The sequence below is a fragment of the Bos indicus genome, chromosome 18 (assembly GCF_029378745.1).
Source record: "Bos indicus isolate NIAB-ARS_2022 breed Sahiwal x Tharparkar chromosome 18, NIAB-ARS_B.indTharparkar_mat_pri_1.0, whole genome shotgun sequence".
Taxonomy (NCBI): domain Eukaryota; kingdom Metazoa; phylum Chordata; class Mammalia; order Artiodactyla; family Bovidae; genus Bos; species Bos indicus.
In genome coordinates, this window is record NC_091777.1 from 65423152 (window position 1) to 65447238 (window position 24087).

Consider the following 24087-nt stretch of genomic DNA (forward strand, 5'->3'; position numbering starts at 1 on the left):
GGCAGAGGCGGTTCCGGCAGGCACCCCGGATGTGTCCACGCGGCTGTATGCTCTGGTGTGTGGAGCCGCTTTGCCTCTTACGTGTTCCCGGTCTTGAAAGCTGCTGGGCTCTGACAGGTGCCCAGAAGTTGTAGAGAAATGACTTCTGCTTCCTCCAGGTTGTTAATCAGTCGCTCAGTCATGTCCGAATCTTGCGACCCCGTGGACTGTAGCCCGCCAGGCTCCCCTGTCCATGGGCTGCTGCTGCTTTTTTTTTTTTTTAATCCGCTGAGCCACCTGATGAGCCCCCATCATACTTGGTAAATCCCTAACCCCACCGTGTGCTGCGAGGATACACCCACGCCCCCTACTTGCCGTGGTGTTACTCCTGGTGGCCTTGGGCGTTGGAGGGTGAGATGAGTGCACTGACAAAGCCAGGGTACAGAAGGCCCGCGAGGTTGCCATGGTTCCTCCCAGATGCTGAGACTTGAGTTGGCGAGATCCTGTGGGCCTTTGCTTAATGTTGCACTCACTTTCAGTCAGGTCAGCCATGGTGGCCAATCTCATGGTCAAAGCGAGCGGTAGCCTTGGCCACTTGTGCTCCCTGGTCTGAAGTAGTCCTGGCACGGGGTGAGTTTTGGCAGGGACCAGGAAGAAAGGGGCTAAACGGTTCATTGTGGAATCTCTCTGGGAGTCTGGAAACCAGGAGGGGCTGGGGAGTTGGTCCAGACCCTGCCATTACCCAGGTAGAGCCACCCCTTCAGGAGTTTCTCTCAGGAGGTCTGTGACGAAGGCTCTGCTCCTCTGTGCATGTTCACAGAAATATTTTCAGGCATGATGAAATGGGTTTAACAGCAAACATTTGCTGTAAATGCCTCACAGCCTCATCACTAGGTGTTCACTTTGGTGAAAGAATGTCAGGTTACATTGTTAGACCCTGAGTTAACACTGGCCTGTGTTAAAAATCTTGCCTTGGGTTTGTAGGACACATGATTGGGTGGATTGGTGGAGCTCCCTTAGCCTCAGGTCACTGACTGGCATGGAGGTAATGAGAGATTTACTCAGAGTCTGTGGGGGAATCAAGGAAAATGCCAAAGCCCATGGAATGTTGAATAATTTTCTAAAACTCATGACTGTTATTGGTGAAGTGGGAACTGTTATTGTATTGATCCAGAAATGGAGGCTCAGAGAAATGAAGTGATTGATGTCTCCAAGGTAACACAGCTGGCAAGTGTCGGGTTTCAAGAGTTTGGATGCAAACCACTGGAGACTGACAAAAGAAGTGGGGACTTTTAGTCGCTCTAACCAGGATATGAAGCCCTCAGCATGGGTCAGGCAGTTAGCAGGACCAGGGAGGCGCAGGTACTGCTGTTGTTACCATTATTGATACTGTTATTACCATTATGTACTCATTCCTCTGATGTCCTAGAGCCCTGTCTGCACTTCACAGCCCACACATCACTTCCATTGTCTTGTGTGACTTTCCAGTGGTCCCGCATAGGAGACTTCTCTTACAGACTTCATAATACACTACTGTATTATGTCCAAAACATTGTTCACCTCCCCTTCAGCCCAGCCTGGATCTTGCCCTCAGGAGATGCTCCATGATTAGGGTCTTGATCTCTCTGCACCTTTACCAGCCTTTTAGAAATGAGCTCTGCTACCTCTGCTTGACAGGTGTCTGTGACCTTTGATGATGTGGCTGTGACTTTCACCCAGGAGGAGTGGGGGCATCTGGACCCGGCTCAGAGGACCCTGTACCGGGAGGTGATGCTGGAGACATGCAGGCTCCTGATGTCTTTGGGTAAGGCCTCTCACTCAGCCATGCAGGGCACCTGCCACTTCCCTGCAGGCACACTCTAGCTCCATGCTGAGCTGATCCAGAAGCCTACCTGCCCTACAGCTTCACTCATGTTTGAGATTCATCTCTTCCTGCCTGCTATCTTAGTGCCACTTTGGGCAAGAAAGACTCCTTTGGCTCTTAGAAAGTGGTGGAAGGAAATGAATGTTCTGCAGAGCCCAAAGGCAGCATTTCCAGTCGGGCCACATGGGAATGGAATAAGAGAACCAGGATTCTACCCTGGCTTCTGGGTCTTCCATCCTGGCTTCTTTCTCTGGCTTTGCTCACGTCCCTGTCTTTTCAGAATGGCTTTTGCACCCCAGCAAGTTTGACAGGAGTGACCACCCCAATCCCTGCTCTCCAAGGCTCCAGATGCCTTGTTTCTACTTCTTCGTATGTTTATATTGTTGCTCTTTCTCTGCTACAGGGCTCTGGGTGGGGGTGGGGGTGTCCGTGAGGCGGAAGTGACCACCTGAGCCTCTCAGCCCAGGGCCCAGCACAGACCAGCCTCTGTCTGAGTTCCTGTTTCACATTCCAGAGAGGGAGCGGACCGAATGAGACCGGTTCCCAAGCGTCCCCTATACCCGAGTGCACAGGATGTGGGTGACAAGCTGTTCTCCAGGAAGAGGGTGAGGCAGCCGGGGCCCCAGGAGGCCTTTGCCTTCAGTGCCAGCAGGTCCTTTCTAGCCGCAGGGTCTCAGTCAGGGGGCTTCTCTGTCCTCCTGCGCCTTCACGGGTGTCTCATGTTCGCTCAGTCTCGGCCGGGATCATCTGCTGGTCCAAGAAGGAGAAGCTGGGAGAGGAGTGCGTCTCAGCATGTGGCGGTTTTGTGCCCAGGAGACATCGGGCAGCGTCTGCTGCATCTGCCCGTCACATGTGGGAGTGAGTGGTCCCGGGGTCTGGTGATGAGTCCAGAGATGCCCCTCAGCACCAGAGGGTGGACACGACAGCCCCGCTCAGCTGAGGATGACCCGGTCTGCATGGGCCAGAGAGCCACGGTGGAGAAACAGCAGCTCGGGGACGGTCCCCTCAGGCTGCTCAGTTTGAGGGAAGGGAGGGCTGTAAACCCAGGGCTTTGGTGAGACAGGCCTGTTCTTAGAGACATGGGATTATGTTCTGCGTTAGTGAGAGGAGGTTGAACAAAATCAGGAAAAGCTTGACATATTTAGATATTTTATAACAATTAAACAAAATAGCCCACTATTGAGCCCTGATCCCTCCACCCGCCCCCCGCAAGCTCTCCCTGTGCTCACTGCTCCGGTCTCTGACGTCTTGGTCACTGGCGTCTTGCTGTTTCCGCACATGCTTGACATCTTTGCCTCCGGCCTCTGAGGTGCTGTTCTGTTTTCCTGGTGGGTGTTCTTGGGCATTTCGGCTTTTTTTGCGGCCCTCTTCTCCGCACCTTCCAGGCAGAAAGCTGGAGTGGGTAGTGGGGAGGCACCTTTGGGAAGTGGGTGCCGCTCTCCAGAGATTTAGAAGGTTGATTATAGGAAACAAATGCCTCGTGAGGGAAGCCATAATCTCCATTCGTTCTTAAAATGTCACAGATAGTAGCATCCTCTACCAGGTCTCCCCTTTGGCAGGTTGAGGAATTTACCAGGATCGTAGACAGCAGCTCAGGAACATGATCGTGTATGATAGAATCCCTAGTAGAAAGCCAAAAGCTCCCAGATCTGATTTGTGTCCTAGGAGAGGCAGTTCATAGGTATCCACTAGAGTGAGAGTTTTAGTGTCCCTGATGACGTCATCTCAATGATGGGGCGTGGGACAAGGTAACCTTTGCAAGTGGGTATGCACTCGACTTGATGACCACCTCGGTATTTGCTTGTTTGTTTGAAACAGTGGCTTCCTAGGAGGGTTCAGGTCTCTGAGTTATAAACCGTTGAAAGTACCCAGACCAGTATCAGAATAGCAGTTCTCAGAGTGGCATAGGGCTCTTGTTCAAGGTTTGGTTTGTTTGTTTTGTTTTGGAGTTCAGGCCAGATGGATCCCACATCAGATGAGCAGCTGCCCAGGCTCCAGGACAGTCCCTGGTTAGTGTGCCCCGGAGCGTGTGCTCCCTCAGTCTCACCTCCGGCCTCGTGGGATGATGGCAAGCTCCGTGCATAACCACAGGGAGGGCAGTGTGAGTGGCCTCCTGGAGAGCCAGTCTTGGTGTGCATAGAGGGAAGCCACGTTCCCCTTCAGCGTAGCAAAGGGCAGTGGGACGTTTTTGAAGTTGGTGTGTTGTAAGTAGGCCAAGGAACCTTGAATTAAGGCTAAGCGGAGAGATAGAGGCTTATTTGGGGATTTATTTGTCAGACTAGAATTTGAAAAGGAGTTGTTGAAGGAAATTATTACTCTCTAGTTAAACCAGCTATTTGGGGCCGCGAAGCTCAGTTGAATGCCTCTCACCAGAGCCCAGCATTGTGTAGTTTGTGAAGTGAAATGTGTATCTTGGTCACTGTCAGTAATGTCTGTCACTCCAGAGGGACTCGGGAGCGTCCTGGCAAGGCTTGCGTGGTCACTTTTATAAATGTAGGGATGTGTGACTTTGACTTATTTTTGTGATACTTGTGAGACAAGAGGTTCTTTACCCTGAAGGAGGTAGTTTTGAAGTGGTGGCCCAACAGTTGATAATGAACGTGAAGCTGTTGGCTGATCAGGGCTTCTGGTACTAAGATGACTCCCTGAATAGGCGGCACAGTGTTTCTTAGGTCCCATTTTTCACTGGGACATCCTGGCTACAGGGTAGAAAGCCGCAGCATTCTACTAAGTTGCATCGTCTATGATGGACAGCAGACTGAGGGACTCCCACAGCGGTTCACTCACTCAATCACTCACTCAATCTCCCTGCGTAGCCGAGGCCCATCGGGAGGGGTGACCCCTCCAGCACCACGGCATCTGGCAAGGAGCTGAGGACAGGAGAAGCCACTGCCGCGTCCGAATGGAATGTGTCAGAGGGCCTAGGGTCCGTGCCATCCTGTCCTGAGCTCTCGATAGCTGTGCTGAGCTTGGGCTGTGCTGTTTTCATGACCCAGAACGTGATGGGCACCTGGGTGTGGAGGTCAGAGGTCCAGGTCTGAGAGAGCCTTTGTTGTCAGGAGAGCCTTGTGTGTGGCTCGTGGTGGTCTGGACAGCACGTCGCAGCAGGCTGAGGGCACAGTCTGGGCATCTCATGGCCCTGGTCCATGCTTCAGAAACTCCAGGAGGTGTGCGAAGAGGTTGTCAAAGCCCTTTAGTGAAGGAGTCTCTGAGGGCACTAGTGGGACTGGCTTTCCAGCAGTATTGTGAGCAGATTTTAGGGCCTTTGTTGGAGGGAGGCCTCTTTATGGTGGGCTGATTTATAAGAATCAGCATCAGGGAGATGAAGTAAAATTTGTAAACGAGGAATACATGGCCACCAAAGTCATACTACATGGGAATGTTATCTAAAGTAGTCCCAGAGGTCTAACAGGTGTTGGCTTACTGTCTGTCCTGTGTCAGATTGCGTCTCCTGAGAAAGGCTGTGGTCGGTGTAACGGGCCTACTGTCCGCCCTGTGTCAGACAGCGTCTCCTGAGAGAGGCTGTGGTCGGTGTAACGTTGCCTGTGCTCCTGCAGAGAAGGGTGCAGTTGGGGTCTTAGCTACCAAGGGTGTGGGTGTTGGCAGCCTGGGAGAGGAGTTCTGTTTCCCTTCAGAGTGAAGGCAGACCAAGGCTGTGAGGCCGTCAAAACAGACACCAAACAGAGCACCTTAGCCGAGTCTGTCAGGGCGAGTAATTACTGGCTTCTGATACTGCTGGGTTTGGGCTGTGTGGATCTTGTTAGTCAGCTCAGTGGTTAAATAGCTTTATTTTCACAGTTTCTGGAGGCTGGACGGCCCAGTTCAGTTCCTGATGAGGATCTCTTGCTGACCGCCTGCTTGGGAGTCCTTACACGACCTTTGCTCTGGCTTGGAGGGACTTCCTCTTCAGAGGGTACCAGTCCTACCAGATCAGGGCCCTACCCCATGACCTCGTTTCACCTTCATTACCTCTTTAAGGCCCTAAGTCCAAATTGGATCACACTGGGGACTAGGGGGTAACACATTCAGCTTAAGGGCACACAGTTCAGTCCATGACAGGAACCCTAAAGCTGGGTGGGACCACAGAATGCAGGTTGCAGTAACTCACAGTGAGGGGCCCTGGGTCTTTTCAGGTTTAAGAACAGACACAGTTGGGCTGTCAAATGGAGCAGCAGTGGGGATCATCACCCCTTGATGAATTAGGTCTTACATATAAGATTTGCTCCCTGAAATTTCCTTTTCAACTTAACGCTGGGCTGGATAATTATTTTCACTCGGGTGTATGGGGTCCCATTTTATCAAGTCAATTAATTTATAAGTGCCAGAAATTCATCTTAATTATGTACTATGTCAGAGCATCAGTGCCCAATGTGGGGTACTTTTAGAACAGTGGTTACTTGGCCTATAGGAAGTTCAGGCAAAGCTGTAGAGTTAAAGTGAGAAATGCCGATTTTTCCTCTTTAGTATTCAGTTACTTTTTAAGATGGCAGAGTGCAGTGTTTCAGTTTAGGGGGATTCCCGGGTATAACTATGATTTGAGCCACAGTATTAAGTTCATGAGGTTTTGTCTGTTGGTGCAGTTTAGCAAATTCTGAAAATAATTCAAAAACTTGTGTTGTAGGATCAGACAAACCAGTCTGTGCATTGTTATGTTTCAGTAATATAAACTTTTTAAATACATTCAGTTATGTTATTTATATATAATAATTTACTACGTAAGTTTTAGTATAAAAATTTCGGATTTCCAGTTGGGTCCAACTATTAACTATGTTCTAATTTAGTCATGTATGTTATTTCGTTAAATGTTTTACTCTCTTCTTGTTATCTAGGGCTTTTGGTTTGGCTTTTGTTGTTACTATGTTTGAATCAGTACCAGTCTAGAACCAGTACTGTGTTTGCTAGACCTGGCATTTGCTTGGTAAATAAGGTTTAAAGTGTGTGCCACCACTCCCTCCCTTTTTTCCTTTTGGGCTTTTATTCTTTTAAAGCCCTGGTTTTTAGTTTTAGTCTATCTCCTGTCGGGGAGGGGCTTGGGCCTTGAAGCTCAGCCTCTCCCTGGCATGGCCCTGGTGCATGGCATAATAATTAGTCCCTTCCTCCTCCTCCCCACTCCTTTTTTACCTCCAAACCAAAAAAAAAATTTTTTTTTGGTCACCTTTCTATCCCTGACCATTTTTTTTTTACTTGGGTGTTTTCCTGGTAGGTTCCTAGCAGTCCCAAGTGGTGAGTCTGTGAGTGGCGGCTTCCCTTTCTAGGGAGGGGCTGGGGCTTGTGCCTCCAGACAGCAGTGGTGCGACCTTTGGGCGTCTGTTCCGCAGGAGCGCCCAGACCCACGGCAGGGCTTGTACGGTCTGGAGTAAGCTGGGTTGAGTGCCTCTCCCCACCTGCCCCCAGCTTTCAGTGATGTTGGTTTAGTTGATCACAGTTGCATCTTTGAGGGGACCTTGGCCTGGTGCAGTACCAGTTACCTGGTTGCCCCTGGGTCACCAATCCAGAAACTTGGTATGTTGACCACAGAGAGACCAACTAACAAGATTAGTCTCTTCTCAGATCAGGTGGCAGCTAGGGACTCAAAAGACTTACATCAATGAGGTCATCATACCTTATTTTGACTGAAAAGAGTCTATGTTTCAAATATGTGAGTTCTTTAAATTATTCCATCAGTTTATTGCCATTTTAAATAATGTAATGCATTTAAATAGCTTGGCACAATTCCTGTGATATGGTTATACCCTGTACAAATTAATTTTCACTTATAATTAAGATTAAAAGTTGATAGTGGTGTGGTGAGTTGGTTAAGCACCTGGACTTCTCCAGGGTTCAGCAGAGTCTTCTCAGGGGGCAACATTTGAGTGGAGACCCAGGGAGGAGGGTCAGCACGTGCGAAGGCCCTGAGGTTGTCGGGAGGGTAACTCCTGGTGGCTGAGCCGTGTGCCGGGATCGGAGCAGACAGGAGAGCACAGTTGCTTAGTGATGAGTGATGAACCCTGGATCTGCCAGAGGAGATCATCTGCGAGTCCTGGCGCCTCCGCCATCCACTTCCTGTGGAACCCACTTGTCTTGCCCTTGCATCTGTGTGTGGTTGCATGTGGCAGATCGGCTCAGTCTTCACTCTGGAAGAAGTTTTTTATTACCTCACCAGTCAGAAGCACAAGGCTGGGACTGGCTCACGGGTTCGTGGCTTGCAACCCAATTGTCTGCTGCTCTGCTTCTTCCTGGTCTAGAGTCTTGGGCAGCTTTCCTGACAGGCAGGCGACCTGCTGGGCGACCCAGGCTGCTGCAGGACACGGCACCGGCGAGTCCCCTCTCTCAGCCATCCTGGACTGGGGTGCTCTTCTCCAGAGTGCCTGGTGGCTCACCTGGCAGTTGGTGGAGACCAGACTTTTCGGTCCTTCTTGATGCCAGAGTCTGGGGTGGTTTTAATCTATTGCTGCCCAGGCCCTATCTGCAGAGATGAGCTTTCAGTTGGATATGAACCAGACATCCCTGGAGGTTTTGATGCTCACACGATTGAGACTCACTTGTATTAATTAGGAAACAGCCTCTGGAAGGAGGGGTCATGTTTTCTGGGTCTCTTGGCTACAACTGAACAGGTCTCCTGGAGCTCTACATGATGGAGGTCAAAGGGCACAGGTGCTGTCTACACAACTCTCACTGCTGTCTGAAGTCTAGGTCCCAGGAGTGCTGCTTCTAACCTTGCTGTCCGGGTCACAAGTCCAGATGTCGGTGGGTGGGAGCAGCTTCATTCTGAGGTCCACATCCTGAAGTCCCACACGAGACTGAGAGGTCTTCTCAGTTTTCACAGAAGCCCCCATGTCTTCCTTTTTTCTCCATGCCCAGGGTGTCCTGTCCCCAGACCTGAGCTGATCTACCAGCAGGAGCACGGGCAGGAGCTGTGGACGGTGAAGAGAGACCTCTCCCGAAGCACCTGTGCAGGTAGGAGCCAAGCTGTGGGCAGAGACCCTGCCGGAAGCCGCTGGCCCTGGTTCCCTGGGAAGCGTCTTGTTCGGGCCTCTGGTGGTCTGGAAGCCATGGAGCCCTTTGACCCCAGGTCCCTCTGTCCTCGCCGAGGTCAACGGTGTACGAGCTCAGATGTGTCCTGGGCTTCAGGCCTGCTTGCCGACCACCAGCTCTGTGGTCCCAGTGAAATTTGGGATCTCCTTGTGTCTGCACGTAAGTTCGTCTGAGTTGCAGCCTGGCTGCTGTGTCAGAGGGACTCCGGCGTCTCAGAGCTCAAGCACGTGGAGGCGCTGTTTCTGACTCGCACCCGGTCCCTGTGGGTCACGGGGAGCTCTGCAGCACGCGGCCGCTCGGGGCCCTGGGTTCGTTCTGTCGTCAGTGTGTGACTTCAGGTGCCCTGACCCCTGCAGCTAGCAGAGAAGTGGGGGATGACGCCACTCTGACTCCCATAAACAGCAGCCCTCTGATCCCTCCACTGGAAGGCACTGGGCTCTTGGCCACACTTGGGGGGTGGGCAGAGAGCTGTGACTGAGCCCTCCGTCTCAGGAGAGGAGCAGGAGGTTGGTGAGGGGGGTCTGCTCCTAAAGGCGCCAGTCAACGGTAGTCGTTCTGACCTGGGGTTGCTGGGGGTGTGCAGTTTTAAAACATAAAACTGCTCAGCACAGGGTCTGAGCCGTAGTCAGTGTCTCGTGGGAAGTGAGCTGCTGGTACCGCCACGTCCCGTTAGTCACGATGAACAGTGTGGTTCACGTCTTCCCTGCCCAGCGCCTCTCCAGCACTCCTCTGCTTCCCCTTTCCCAAACTATCGTTTCAGACACTGAGGAGCCCTCCCTTGTCCCCTGTCGCCCGTCTCCTCCTGTTGGGTAAAGCCTCCCAGTGACGTTTGTCCTGTGTGCCCACGTCTGGGCTGCTGAGGGCACTGGAGCCGTCGTATGTGATGCTGGGGCTGCTGCAGAGGCGTGCTCTTTCCACTCCTAGTCACTCCGTGGCCCAGCTGGCCTGTGAGCGTTTGTGGGGCCATCGGTGGCCCCTCAGAGGGGCATCCCAGCCTCTGCCCCCTGCTCTCCACACACCTCCACCTGAGGATCTCAGAGGCAGCCAGTGAGCACGCCTGGCAGAGAACCCATCCCATGCTCACTCCTCCCCTCCTACGCCTGAGCACGTGGTCCTGCCGTCCGCACAGGCTGGAGACTGGATGCCGCCCCAGACCCTCGACCCACCCCCAGCAGCCCTGCGTCCGGCCCTCCCGACAGGGACTGCCTCCCCAGTGCCGGTGTCTCAGCGCATGGCCCTGGGGTGTCAGCAGGGCTCCACAGTAAACTCCTGCTTGGTCCTCAGCCCTTCTGCACTCAGGTTCCCAGGCTGTAGTTTTCCTTTCACCTGGTGGAAGAGATCTTGGCACACTTCATGGCCAGTTCTTGAACCAGAGTCTAGGTTACACCTTTTAGGGAAAGTATTTCTTATTTAGTGCTTGTTTAGTAACTTTGAAAGTGCAAGTGAAGTCACTCAGTCGTGTCCGACTCTTGGCGACCCCATGGACTGTAGCCCGCCAGGCTCCTCTGTCCATGGGATTTTCCAGGCAAGAGTACTGGAGTGGGTGGCCATTTCCTTCTCCAGGGGATCTTGCTGACCCAGGGATCGAATCCGGGTCTCCCACATTGCAGGCAGATGCTTTACCTTCTGAGCCACCAGGGAAACCCCTTAGTAACTTTATCCTTTGTCTACTTAACATAAAAATGTGCCCAAGTTTCTGCACTTGAAGCAAATAAAAAATATTCCTGTTTCATATTTATCCACTCTCTAGGACATTTACTTTTTTACATTTCATCATTCTCATAAACAGTGCTACCAGGAACATTCGTATGTATTGGTCCTCTTGCACACGATTAGGCCTGTCTTTTGTCATTTTTAGGAGTAAAATTGTTGGATTGTAGCTGTGCAAACTTTCAAGTTTAGGTGACAATTGCCGTGGTTTTCTAAAAGAGATCTGCCCATCTATAATTCTCTAGATTCCACTGACTATGTCCTGTTCTGTCCTTCATGCTCTCAGGCACGTTTATTTTTGCTTAACAAACGGACAAAACTGTGTGTTAGGTGAGCTTGCCTTGCATTTCCTTAATTGTTCACAAGCTTTAGCTTCTCATCATGTAATTATCGGCCCATTTGTACAGTTGTCCTCCTCATCTGCAGGTTCTGACTCTGGATTCATCAAGCATGGATTGAAGACACTGGGGGAAAAGAAAATCCCAGAAAGCTCGAAAAAGCAAAACTTGAGTTTGCCTTGTGCTGGCAATTATTTACATAGCATTTACATTGTATTAGATATTACAAGCACTCTAGAGACGATTTAAAGTACACAGGAGGATGTGTGTAGGTTATGTGCAAAAACTGCCATTTTATGTAAAGGACTTGAGCATCTTTGGATTTGGGTGTTGAGCAGGAAGTGTCTTCTGATACCAGTTATTCCCCTGTGGATACTGACGAACAGCTGTATTTTCTTCTCTGAAATGTCAGTTCATGGAAAATGCCAGGTGTTCTGTTAACTTTGTTTGCCTTTTGTTTTTAGGAATTTTTGTACATTACTGATACTTTGATCAGTTATAGGTGCTGCTCCATCCCTAATATCAAAAAGATGTCCTCATTATAAGATGTTCTAAGCTTGGCACCTGACATTTAACTCTTTCTGGTGTGAGGTAGAATTTGAGGATAGTGTGAGACAGGAATACGGTGTTGTCATTCCCAGCGTCACCCATTTTTCTAGCTCCATTTACTCTTTGTCCTTTCCTTTTACTGTGAACTGCTCTCCCTTCGTTCCATTCCCCAGAGCTCCACGTGTGTGTGTTTCCCGGGCTCTCGGTTCTTTTCCATTGCCTGTGTCTTCTCTGTACCAGGACCACAGTGTCTTAAAGTCTAGAATCTTGTTACCTGCTAAGGTAGATATCTTTTTAATTCTCATTATTCTTGCATCTTTGATTTTTCATGCAAATCCCATGGTAAAACTACTGAGTTCCACAATAATCCAATTGGTATTTTATTGGAAATTGTATTGAATATACACATTCACTGGGATAGAATTGTCAGCTTCATATGATTCATTTTTTTCCAGTTTTATTGAGAAACAATTGATATACATCACTGTATAAGTTTTAAGGCACAGAGCATGCTGGTTTGATTTACATACATTATGAAGTGATTACCAGTTGGTTAAGCTAACATCCATCTTCCTGTATCAGATCAGTTCAGTTGCTCAGTCAAGTCCGACTTTGCAACCCCATGGACTGCAACATGCCAGGCCTCCCTGTCCACCACCAACTCCCAGAGCGTGCTCAGACTCATGTCCATCAAGTTGGTGATGCCGTCCAACCATCTCATCCTCTGTTGTCTCCTTCTCCTCCTGCCTTCAAACTTTGCCAACATCAGGGTCTTTTCCAGTGAGTCAGTTCTTCACATCTGGTGGCCAACGTATTGAAGTTTCAGCTTCAGAATCAGTCCTTCCAATGTATATTCAGGACTGATTTCCTTTAGGACTGACTGGTTTGATCTCCTTGAAGTCCAAGGGACTCTCAAGAGTCTTCTCCAACACCACAGTTCAAAAGCATCCAGTCTTTGGGGCTCAGCTTTCTTTATGGTCCAACTCTCACATCCATACATGACTACTGGAAAAAACCATAGCTTTAACTAGTTGGGCCTTTGTCAGTAAAGTAACGTCTCTGCTTCTTAATAAGCTCTCTAGGTTGGTCATAGCTTTTCTTCCAAGGAGCAATCATCTTTTAATTGCATGGCTGCACTCACCATCTGCAGTGATTTTGGAACCCAAGAAAATAAAGTCTGTCACTGTTTCCATCATCACCCTGTCTATCTGCCGTGCAGTGATGGGACCCGATACCGTGATCTTTGTTTTTTTAATGTTGAGTTTTATGTCAGCTTTTTCAGTCTGCTCTTTCTCTTTCATCAAAAAACTCTTCAGTTCCTCTTTGCTTTCTGCCATAAGGGTGGTGTCATCGTGTATCTGAGGTTATTGATATCTCTCAGCAATCTTGATTCCAGCTTGTGCTTCATCCAGCCCAGCATTTCGCATGATGTACTCTGAATATAAGTTTAATAAGCACGGTGACAGTATGTTAAAAAGTAAAGAAGAAAAGATAAAAGGGAAAAATTTTTCTCGTGATGAGAACTCTTAGGAATACTCTGTTAATGGTGCTTCTTTATATCATACAGCAGTGTCAACTATAGTCATCTATAGTTGTACATTACATTCCTTGGTTACTTAATCTTAAAAGTGGCATTTTGTACCTTTTGACCGTCTCTCTCCAATTTCACCATCCCCTACACTAAATCCCTCATTGGTTTAGCTCCTCTTTAATGTCTTCAAGTAAAGTATTGACATTTTCTTTATGTAGATCATGTGTCTTTTGCTAGTCTTTTCACCAAACTGTTCAGACATAACAGACCCAGTGTGTCCCTTCCGTCCTGCTTACCATCCTGCCTTATGAGCTATGTCCTGGGAGGTTTCACAGTAACCCAAGTCAGCTCCCCTGGATTCTCATCAGTACCATCCTCGTGACCTGTGGGGCTTTTGTACATTGTCTCCTTAGGCTGTAGCATCCTTCCCACTGTCTCTCTCTGGCAGTGCCTGTTGTGCCTGGAGTTGGTGTAGGACTCCTGTGGTGTACAACTCCCCTGGCCTCTTCCTTCACACAGTTAGCCAAACCCCAGATTAGGAACATAGAATCCAGGACTGCCGTGTCTGCCTTGGTCTTCTAAACCAACTGAAAGTCAAGAGTTTCCAGTCCACCCTCAGGTTCATTGATTTGCTAGACTCAGAGAAACTCCCCTTGAACCTGTTATGCTCACAGAGTATGTTTGGTACAGGATACAGCTCAGAAGAAGGGCCAGAGGTATTCCAATCACGAAGCGTCCGTGTCTTCAGCGACTCTTTACCTCCAGGAATCAGTGCTTGGCAGTATGTGCACGGAGTGTTGGCAACCCATAAACCTCACCAGAGCCTGGGTATGTAGATTTTTATTGACCTTCGTTACAGAAGCATGACTGACTTGAGTCATTGAACATGGGACTCAGTGTCTAGCCTTCTTTCCCTCTCCAGAGCGCCAGCTAATAACTCATGGTTCAAAACCCCAAGATTCTAATTACATGTGTGGTCTTTCTGCTATAATCAGACATAATGTTATCTCTTTAGCATAATCTGTCTAGGTTCCCATAATGAGCTATCTGTTGTCATAGAATAGAAAGTACGTCCCTGACCAGGGATTTAACCAAGGCCTGGCCGTGAATGCACCAAGTCCTAACCACTGGACCTCCAGGGAATTCCCCTTTTCCGAGTGTTCTTACAATTGGGACGTCCTTACTTATAGAAACTGAAAGCACACAGAGGTATTATTACTCTGTCAAGCAACGTCTATAAAATTGTGGTGGCGTGTCCACTCCATACCCTTTATCTCCTCACCTAAACTCTCTTTGAAGGAGTCAGCAGTCTAATGACCAAGGAAGAAGGAAATTAACAATCCTGAGAGTCAATGGTAGCAAAGCATAAAGACCCAGAGGCACTCCTTTCATCTTTATTTTTTTCCTCACTGAAATGCTGATTTCATTTCTTCCGTGTTGGATTACTAACAGGCCCTGTTTATTGTATTTCTTTCAGTTGACGAAGGAAAACCCAAGACCACAGAACCTACCAGTTGTGAACCAACGCTGTCTAAAGGAGCCTCTCTCCAGGAACTGATGCAGGGAGGCCCAGGAGACTCCCAGTTGGGACAAACCAAGGATCAGGATGGGCCGCTGGAAATGCAGGAAGACCACTTTGTACCAGGGATCAACCCCCAGAGGGAGAAGCTTCATGAAAAAATAAGTCCTGAACATGGCAGCTTAAGGACAGCTGGTGGTGTGTGTTCAAGGGTCGAAGAGGAACCAGTCCCTCTAGGGGGTGCTGTCCATGACCATGACTCCTGTGGATCAGGTAAAGATCCCCTGATTCAGGAAGAGGAAAGTCTCTTCAAATGCAATGAGTGTGGGAAAGTTTTTAACAAGAAACACCTTCTTGCTGGACATGAAAAGATTCACTCTGGAGTGAAGCCCTATGAATGCACTGAGTGTGGGAAAACCTTCATTAAGAGCACACACCTTCTGCAGCACCATATGATCCACACCGGGGAGAGGCCCTACGAGTGCATGGAGTGTGGCAAGGCCTTCAACCGCAAGTCCTACCTGACACAGCACCAGCGGATTCACAGTGGGGAGAAGCCCTACAAGTGCAGTGAGTGTGGAAAGGCCTTTACTCACCGCTCCAATTTTGTCTTACATAAGAGGAGACACAATGGGGAAAAATCCTTTGTGTGCAAAGAATGTGGGCAGGTCTTCCGACACAGGCCCGGATTCCTTCGCCATCACATCATCCACAGTGGCGAGAATCCGTATGAGTGCTTTGAGTGTGGCAAGGTCTTCAAACACAAGTCCTACCTCATGTGGCACCAGCAGACCCACACCGGGGAGAAGCCCTACGAGTGCAGCGAATGTGGGAAAGCCTTTTGTGAGAGCGCAGCCCTCATTCACCACTACGTCATCCACACCGGGGAGAAGCCCTTCGAGTGCCTCGAGTGCGGGAAGGCCTTCAACCACAGGTCATACCTCAAGAGGCACCAGCGGATCCACACTGGGGAGAAGCCTTTTGTGTGCACTGAGTGTGGAAGGGCCTTCACCCACTGCTCTACTTTCATCTTGCATAAAAGGGCACACACTGGCGAGAAACCTTTTGAGTGCAAAGAATGTGGGAAAGCCTTTAGCACTAGGAAAGACCTCATTCGGCACTTCAGCATCCACACCGGAGAGAAGCCTTATGAGTGCACGGAGTGTGGGAAGGCCTTCAACCGCAGGTCTGGCCTCACCAGACACCAGCGGATTCATAGTGGAGAGAAGCCCTATGAATGCATGGAGTGCGGGAAGTCCTTCTGCTGGAGCACAAACCTCATTAGACATGCCATCATCCACACTGGAGAGAAGCCTTATAAGTGCAGTGAGTGTGGAAAGGCCTTCAGTCGTAGCTCCTCTCTCACTCAGCATCAAAGGATCCATATTGGGAGAAACTCTGTCAGTGTGACAAATGTGGGAAGACCCTTCACAAGTGGGCAAACCTCTGTCACCCTCCGAGAACTCCTATTGGGGAAAGACTTTTTGAATGTAAACACAGAGGAAAATCTTTTGCAAGAGAAAGTATCTACCATGACATCTGATCGCACATACCAAAGAGAAACCCCTCAAGTATCTTCGCTTTGAGAAAACCTGTCAGATCATCTGTAGTTGTGTAAAGACCTGTTTTAGAAATTGACCCAGCGTGGAGCCTTATTCTGCATCTGAGAATTCATCCGTAAGGGAGAGACCAGTGTTTATTGTGCACTAAGGAAACCTTTAGCTGTGTTTTTCTCCTTAGTTTACACTGTAGTGTTATCTCAGGAATTTGTATAAAAAGAAGATGGAAATTTAGATAAGCAAATGAAATGCAAACCCAGTTCCTTTGAGACTTCTCTGTCAAGCTTATGGCACTTTGTCATGGGTTCCTTAGTTTACTTGGGGTGAGTGGAATGTTATTTCACTGGCAAAGGGCCTTGACCCTTCGTGGGTCTTGTATATACACTCATTGTTATCCAGTGTCGGGAGAGTTAAGATAGTTGAGGGCAGGTATTTACGTAGATAAAAATACACACATGATATATGGGCACATTTTATTGTGCCAGTTAAGACCTTCAGGCTTTAGTTTTTTTAAAAAAACAAACTTTTTTTGGTGGTTTTAAACACCAAACATTCAGACTTTTTTATTGATTCAATCTGTTGTTTACTTAATTTTAGCTCTACCGTAAATCTTAAAATTGGATAAATGAATTGTCTCTATTATTTAAATTGACTTAGCTTTCCTAGTTCCTTGGACTTCCCGTATAAATCTTAGCATGCAAAAAAGTATTGCTTCAGCATTTATAGAGATTGATTTAAACCTATAGAGCAGTTCAGAAGTGACACTGTGAACACAGTACATGATATGACACGTCATTAGCATTCTTGGTGTTTCATTATCATTTTGTAATTTTCAATAATGTAGAGTTGCTCAGTCGTGTCCGACTCTTTGCAACCCTGCAGACTGTAGCTCACTAGGCTCCTCTGTCCATGGGATTCTCCAGGCAAGAGTACTGGGTGGGTTGCCATTTCCTTCTCCAGGGGATCTTCCCGACCCAGGGATTGAACCCAGGTCTCCCGCATTGTAGACAGATGCTTTACCGTCTGAGCCACCAGGGAAGTCCTAATTTTCAATAATACAGGCCCTATAAAGTCTTAAAAGTGATTTATAAATGCATTGATTTGGGGTTTTTTTTGGCCTTGTGTCTTATAGGATATTAGTTCCCCAATCAGGGGTCAAATCCAGGCCAGCTCAGAGTCCTGACCACTGGGGTGGTGGACTGCCAGAGAATTCTCTGTTGACACTGATTCTTAAACTTTCATTTCCTCATTTCCTTTAGTAGTATATAGAAAGATTGTTCTGCGGGTGGTATTTGGGTATCTTGTAGCCTTGGCTGAACGGAGTTATTATTTCTAGTAGTTTCTTTAGATAGAATCCTTGGTATTTTGTACTTAGAAATGTCAACTGCACATACTTTTTTTCTTCCTATTTGTACTCTTTCCATTTCCTTTTCTTAATGCGCTTGCTAGGACTTGCAGTCTGATGTTGAGTATGAGCAGTAGGAGAGGACACCCTTGATTGGTTTCTGATATTAGGGGGAGACATTCAGTTTTCTTATCAAGTACAATGTTACAAGTTTTTTTTTTTCCCATAGACTTTTCCTGTCAAGTCTAGAAAGTTTCCCTCAGTTCTTAATTTGGTGAGATTTTTGTTATGCTTGAGTGTTGGGTTTTGTTGGATGCTTTTCCTCCCATCAATTGATATGATCATCTGATTTTTCTTTGATACCCAATTGATTGAGTTTTGCATATGGAACCAGCCTTGCATCCTTGGAATAAGCCCCACTTGGTTATGGAGTATGCATTTTAAAATATATATTAAAGCATTTGATTTGACTGTATTTTTTTGAGGCACTTTTCCTCTGATCTCTTGATTGATGGTGCATAGTGGCCATTCGTTGTTTTTAGCTTCTATCATTGTCTGATTTTAGGTCAAGGTGATAGTGGCCTCTCAAGTTCTGTTTTTTAGGAAGATGGTGTGTAAGTGTTTTTAATTGTTGTTTTATAATAGTCCAACGGACCATTTGGGCCTGGAGATTTTCTGGATACTAGTTGATAAATATGGAACTATTCATAGTGTCTTTTCATATTGGATAAATTGGATAGCTGGTCCTCGTCAAAGAAATGTTTCATTTCATTTCAATTTTAGACTTGTTGGAAGTATTCCCTCATTTTTTTTTTTTTTCCTCATTATTTTTTTTAACAGCAGCAAGGAATGTACTTATATTCCATTTTACTCCTGATTTTGGAAATAGTCAACTCCTTTTAATCATTGTCAGTCTTAGACATTTACCAATCTTACTGATCATTTTGAAGAACCAGCACTTAATTGATTTTTTTTCTGTTCCTTTCTGTTTTTGCTTTCACTGATTTCTGCCCCAGGTTTTATGATAGCCTATCTTCTGCTTTGCTCTGGTTGTATTTTGCACTTTTAATTTTTGAGGGATGCTGAGATTATTGATTCGACACTTTTTGTTTTCTTATGAAGCATTAAGTATTATAAAGTTCTACCACAGCACTGTTCAAGTTTTGTCCCACAAGTTTTTATTACAGTTTATTCAGTTCTGAATACCCCTTGATTCCTTTAGAGACTTCTGTCACCTGTGGATTATTTAGAAGTTTTTTATTTCATTTTCTACTGTTTGAACCATTTTCTGGTATCATTTTGTTATTGATTTCTTGTTTGTTTCACGTTTGGTTTGACTGTTTAAATTTGTTGAAGTTTGTTTATTGCCCTTGGGTGTGGTAAATCTTGTTGAATGTTCTGTAAGACTTCTTGGAAAGAATGTGTATTCTGCTGTCATTGGGTGGAGTTTCTATAAATGTCTGCACAATTTTCTTTGTTGGGGATGTTTTTCAGATTCTCTATATCCTTGCTGACTTTCTGTGTAGTATTTCTTGTCAGTTGCAGAGAGAAATGATGAAGTCTTGAAGGATAATTAAGAAATTGTAGTGTTGGCAGTTTGTATTTTTTAAGTTTCTTGTAACAGCAATAGTTGGGGTCATATTTTTTAAATCCTTTCTGCCACTTTCTTTTAATTTGTAAATTTAGATCATCTAAATTTAAAATAGTTAATGATGCATTAGAGCTTCAGTGTACCATTTTAATTGTTTTTTTTGTTGTATTCCCTTTATAGTGTTACTCTTGTTTTTTAGTTCTTGTTATTTAGCTTTCCTGTCCTTCCTGTGGGTTACTTTAATGTTTTTTAGAATTCTACGTGATGTATCTGTAATGCTTTTGAGTATATATCTTAATTTTTTTTACTGTATGAAGTGTATTACATATACATAACTTAATCACAGACTTATCAATATTTCAGCACTTTGACGTATAGAAACCTTGATTTCATTAGGGTTCTTTTACATTCCCTGTTCTTAATATAGTTGTTCTAAATAGTTTCTCACTGTATACTGAGCACCATATTGGATATTGTAATTTTTGCCTCAACTGTCTTAAGATTTTTTTTTAAAACAAAGTTTGTGAGAAGTGAAGTCTGTGTATCTCCAGTTTTTGAAAGGTTGTTGCTGAATGAAAAGATGCTGGGATTTTTGACCTCTGGAGGAGAATTCAATCCGGGGCCAGAGACGAGGCTTAATCGCTCAGAGCTTTTGTGTAATAAAGTTTTATTAAAGTATAAAGGAGATAGAGAAAGCTGCTGACATAGGCATCAAAAGGGGGCAGAAAGAGTACCCCCCTGCCAGTCTTCAGCTGCATGTTATGTAGTCACTAGCAGTCTGTTAATGAAAGAAAGGAATGTCTTAAAACTCAGAATGGCACCAGGCACCCCCATCCATAAGATGCATTTTGGGATAATCTTGGCACCAGATGATTCATCCTGGGCCATAAAACCATTGACTTGAATTGTGAAGAAAGGCAGATTACCATACAGATAGTTTCATTTACATAGATTAGGGGAACAATATCTGAGTATAACGTACTGGTTTGTCAAGTAGGTTCTGAGCCATTATGCTAAGTCACTTCAGTCGTTTCTGACTCTGTGCTACCCTATAGACGGCAGCCCACCAGGCTCCCCCGTCCCTGGGATTCTCCAGGCAAGAACACTGGAGTGGGCTGTCATTTCCTTCTCCAATGCATGAAAGTGAAAAGTGAAAGTGAAGTCGCTCAGTCGTGTCCGACTCTTCTCGACCCCATGGACTGCAGCCTACCAGGCTCCTCCGTCCATGGGATTTTCCAAGCAAGAGTACTGGAGTGGGGTGCCATTGCCTTCTCCGTTAGGCAGAACCTCCTTGAAGACCGAGTCTGGGGTAAATGCATAGTACATTAACATAGCTTAAGACAAACATTTCCATAAGAAATGCATTGGTTAACTCAAGGTTTGAGAATAGTGAAACCAGGTGTCATTATGGCAAGACAGTATTTTAAGAGAAACCTTTTAATTTATATAGAGAAGGAAAAAAATACCGCTAGTTTGTTTCCTCCTGCCACTTAAGAGAAAAATGTCTGACACTTGCAGCCTATTTCCTCCTTTTGGAGACCCCTGGCCTTCCTGCCTGGTACCCTCTCAGTTTTCCATTTCATTGTTCTTTCTCTTGTTCTTAAAGTCCCAAGTCTTCTATTAACATTTCCCTTCTGTTTGGCAAGTTTCCTTTATCTGTTCTTTCTAAAGTATGTCTGCTGTTAATGAATGTTTTTTTTCTTCATTTAAAAATGTCTTTTCCCCTTCATTCTTGAAAGATATTTTTGTGGAACATACGATGTGGGATCCACAGTTCTTTTAGGACAAAAGAAAACATGTCTGTTTTTCTACATTCTATCTTCTTCTGTGCACCGTGGTTTCACATGAGAAGTGCGTGTCACCCTGTTACTTCTCTATCTGTAAAGCATCCTTTCCGTCACATGTTTTCAAAGTGTTTTTCATTGTGGTCATAAGTTTAATTATGATGTGTCCTGGCATAGAACTTTTAGGGTCTCTCCTGTTTGGTGGTTGCTCAGCTTTTTGAATCATGTGGTGTATGCCCCTTGCCAAATTTGGACATTTTAAATGATTAATTCTTCAAATATTTTTTAACCTCACATTTTTCCCTCTTTTAAGGACTCCAGTAACATGAGTGATAATTCTCATGTTTTGTACCATAGGACCCTCAGTTCCCATCTTTTTGTTTCCCCCAGTTTGTATCTCTCTGTTGCTCTTATTGAATAATTTCGATTGATTGCTCTTTGAGCTCACTGATGCCCTTCTCTCATATAATCTACTATTGAGCTCACCCAGTGAGTTTTCATTTTGTTTTTTTAATTTTTCAGTTGTTTGATTTCCATTTGGTTATTTTATATGTCTTCTGTATTTTTGCCTAGTTTATAATGCCAAAGGAGGACTCTGAGAAAACAGGCAAAACTATGTAGCCCAAAGTCATGATTCTCTGGTGGTTTTATCTTTGTATTGGGATAGAAATCCTAAATAAACTAGAGGAATGAAAGGCCTTATATCCACAGGTATCTCTGAGAACAGATTTTACAACTAAGGTTGACCTCCTGGTTGTTCAGAGCTGTGTTCTCCAGGGAAGGCGTGTGTGTAGAATTTCCTGGTTCTCTAAGGCTTGTTGCAGCCGCAGAGGAGGAGGGTCACTCCCCCTTCAGGCTCACTCTTCCTCCCCGTGACTGAGTGCATCCCCCACCTCCGCCCCCAGCTTGCTGAGGGTCTCCGTCTGTGTGCTGTACCTCCTCCTGTATTCTGTGGTCTTTAACTTCTCCCTCTTAATGCCCTTCTAGCCTCATCATCTGTACAGTGAGCGCCATATTGGATGTTGTTGTCATTTCTGCCTCAACTGTCAAATGTGTTCAGTCTCTAGTCTCACCGCTGGGCACTTTCTGCCCCACATGCCCATTGAACTCTGCCCTTCTTTCTCTCACAGACACACCCAGTGGAACTGTTCTGTCCACTGTCTGCCCTCACCTCCTTGTGGTGTGCTCCAGTGACCACTAAGAGTGACCTCCACCACGGTCACCTGGCTTGCGCAGTCCTCACAAAGTTCCCATTTGTGCCCCTCTGTGCCCACCTCATTACTGGCCCTTGTGCTGCCCACCCCTCTTTCTCAAGAGTCCTTGGCTGGCTTCTGAGCATTTCTGCTCTTCTCCTTAATAGGGTCTGTGTTTTCCATCTATTAAATAGTTCCACTTCCCAGGATCCATGTGTGGCCTTTGCTTTTTCACTTGTGATGTGTCCCATGAGTGAGTTAATTCCCTCTCAAGGCATTTTATCCACAGTGATCTAGAGTCCCCCAGTCTGTGTCTCCAGGTTGAATGTTTCTCACTGGCCATCCTTCCACACCCACTGTTTATAAACTGTGTTCATGTGTCATGTGACCATGGCCTGGAGATAAACCTATCGTTAGAACAGCAAGCAAACATTGTTTTATACGTATTAACTCTTAACCTTTGCAGTTTAGGAATTTGTCCAGGGTTTCATGATTAGAAAGTGTAGGAACTGGGATTGGAGTTAGCTGACTGCAAAATCCATGCCCTTGATACTTAACCTGTGTTGTCTTTCATAGGATGGGTGAATGCACCACTTCAGAGTAGACCAAGTCTTGATCATTTGTCTGCAAATTACTTTTCTCATTTGACATTAATGTTGACCATCCCTTTAGGATGAGTGAGATACACCAAACTCCCTCTTTAGTGGCTGCATAGTCTGTTTTAACTGAAGAAGATACAGTTGATTTGTGGTGGCAGGAAGATAGAAAAGGGCTAAGGTTTTCAGTGCCCATATTCCCTGTGAATCCCACTGCCGTCTGCCTTGTTGCCCAGGCCAGATGGACACCTTGCAGCCATTTTTTCATCATCCCACATCCAACCACTGTCCCGTTCTTTTTTTCCCCTAGTAGACACCCAATAGATGTGTGTTTTAGTGAGTGGCTACACACAGCAGGGAATGTTTATCATAATGCTTGGCTTCCTCACAGTGTTTACATGAAGCTGTGTGTATGCTGCTGCTACTGCTGCTAAGTCGCTTCAGTCATGTCCGACTCTATGTGACCCCATAGACGGCAGCCCACCAGGCTCCCCCGTCCCTGGGACTCTCCAGGCAAGAACACTGGAGTGGGTTGCCTTTTCCTTCTCCAATGCGTGAAAGTGAAATCGCTCAGTCGCGTCCGACTCTTAGCGACCCAATGGACTGCAGCCTACCAGGTTCCGCCGTCCATGGGATTTTCCAGGCAAGAGTAATGGAGTGGGGTGCTATTGTATAGTTGCCACCATATAGAACATATGTTGACCTTGAAGAAAAGCTCCAGAAGCTTTTATGGCCAGATGGAAATCAGGATGAATGATTGTATCATGTGATCAAGACCACACTTAGTTCAGCAGTTTCCTAGGAAGACTCCCAGAACTCATGTTTTGTTAACACTCAACAGCTATGCTTATTCCACCAAAACGATCAAAGCAAACTCAGCCAAGAGAAGCTGCACAGGGACCAGGGGCAATCTGCAATTGTCCTGGCTCAGGGGAGTCACGTGGGATGTGCTCAATTTAAGCTCTGTCAAGGAGGGACAGCCATCGACTGAAATGTCACATGTGGAAGCTAGCTCGAGACTCAGGGTTTCTTGGGGACTTTAACATTTATACCAAATTCTAGACCTCCAGAAGGACAGTGGATCTTTGGCATAAAACACACTGGTGCACAGAAAGCTTGAGCACACTGAGCCACTCACTCGTGGGAAGTCCTCCAAAATCTAAGGTCTCAAACCACAGCCCAGGGTAAACCTGCTAGTTAAGAGAATAGCAGTCTTGGGCCTGCTCTGTTAGGTCTTCATAGCAACTTAAATGGAACTAAGATGCCAATTAATAAATTCAGGCTTCTGTAATGTTAAGCACAGTTTCCTAAAAGAGTCATAATTTTGAGGCAAAATCATAACCAAAATTTTTTTAAAAACTATCACTAAGCCAAAGTAGAACTGAAGAAACTAGCCGGGATTTAATTTAGTGATGACAACATACAGAGGAAGTCTGGTGACAAGGACCTTGCCTCTTTCTGATAATTGATACACGTGTGATGTGTATACACCACTTGAGGGCACATATATGTACA

The 24087-nt window shown here is 46.3% G+C and overlaps 1 protein-coding gene across 1 annotated transcript in view; it reads left to right on the forward strand.

The window, feature by feature from the left end:
- Positions 1-24087, forward strand: part of LOC109572315 (zinc finger protein 845-like) — a 63666-nt gene continuing 39579 nt past the window's right edge. The window contains exons 1-5 of the mRNA XM_070770276.1: positions 1-1341; positions 1657-1783; positions 8684-8779; positions 13676-13813; positions 14463-16088. Coding sequence (XP_070626377.1) covers positions 1306-1341; positions 1657-1783; positions 8684-8779; positions 13676-13813; positions 14463-16088 — 2023 coding nt within the window. The 5' untranslated portion in view covers positions 1-1305. The remainder of the gene's footprint in view (positions 1342-1656; positions 1784-8683; positions 8780-13675; positions 13814-14462; positions 16089-24087) is intronic.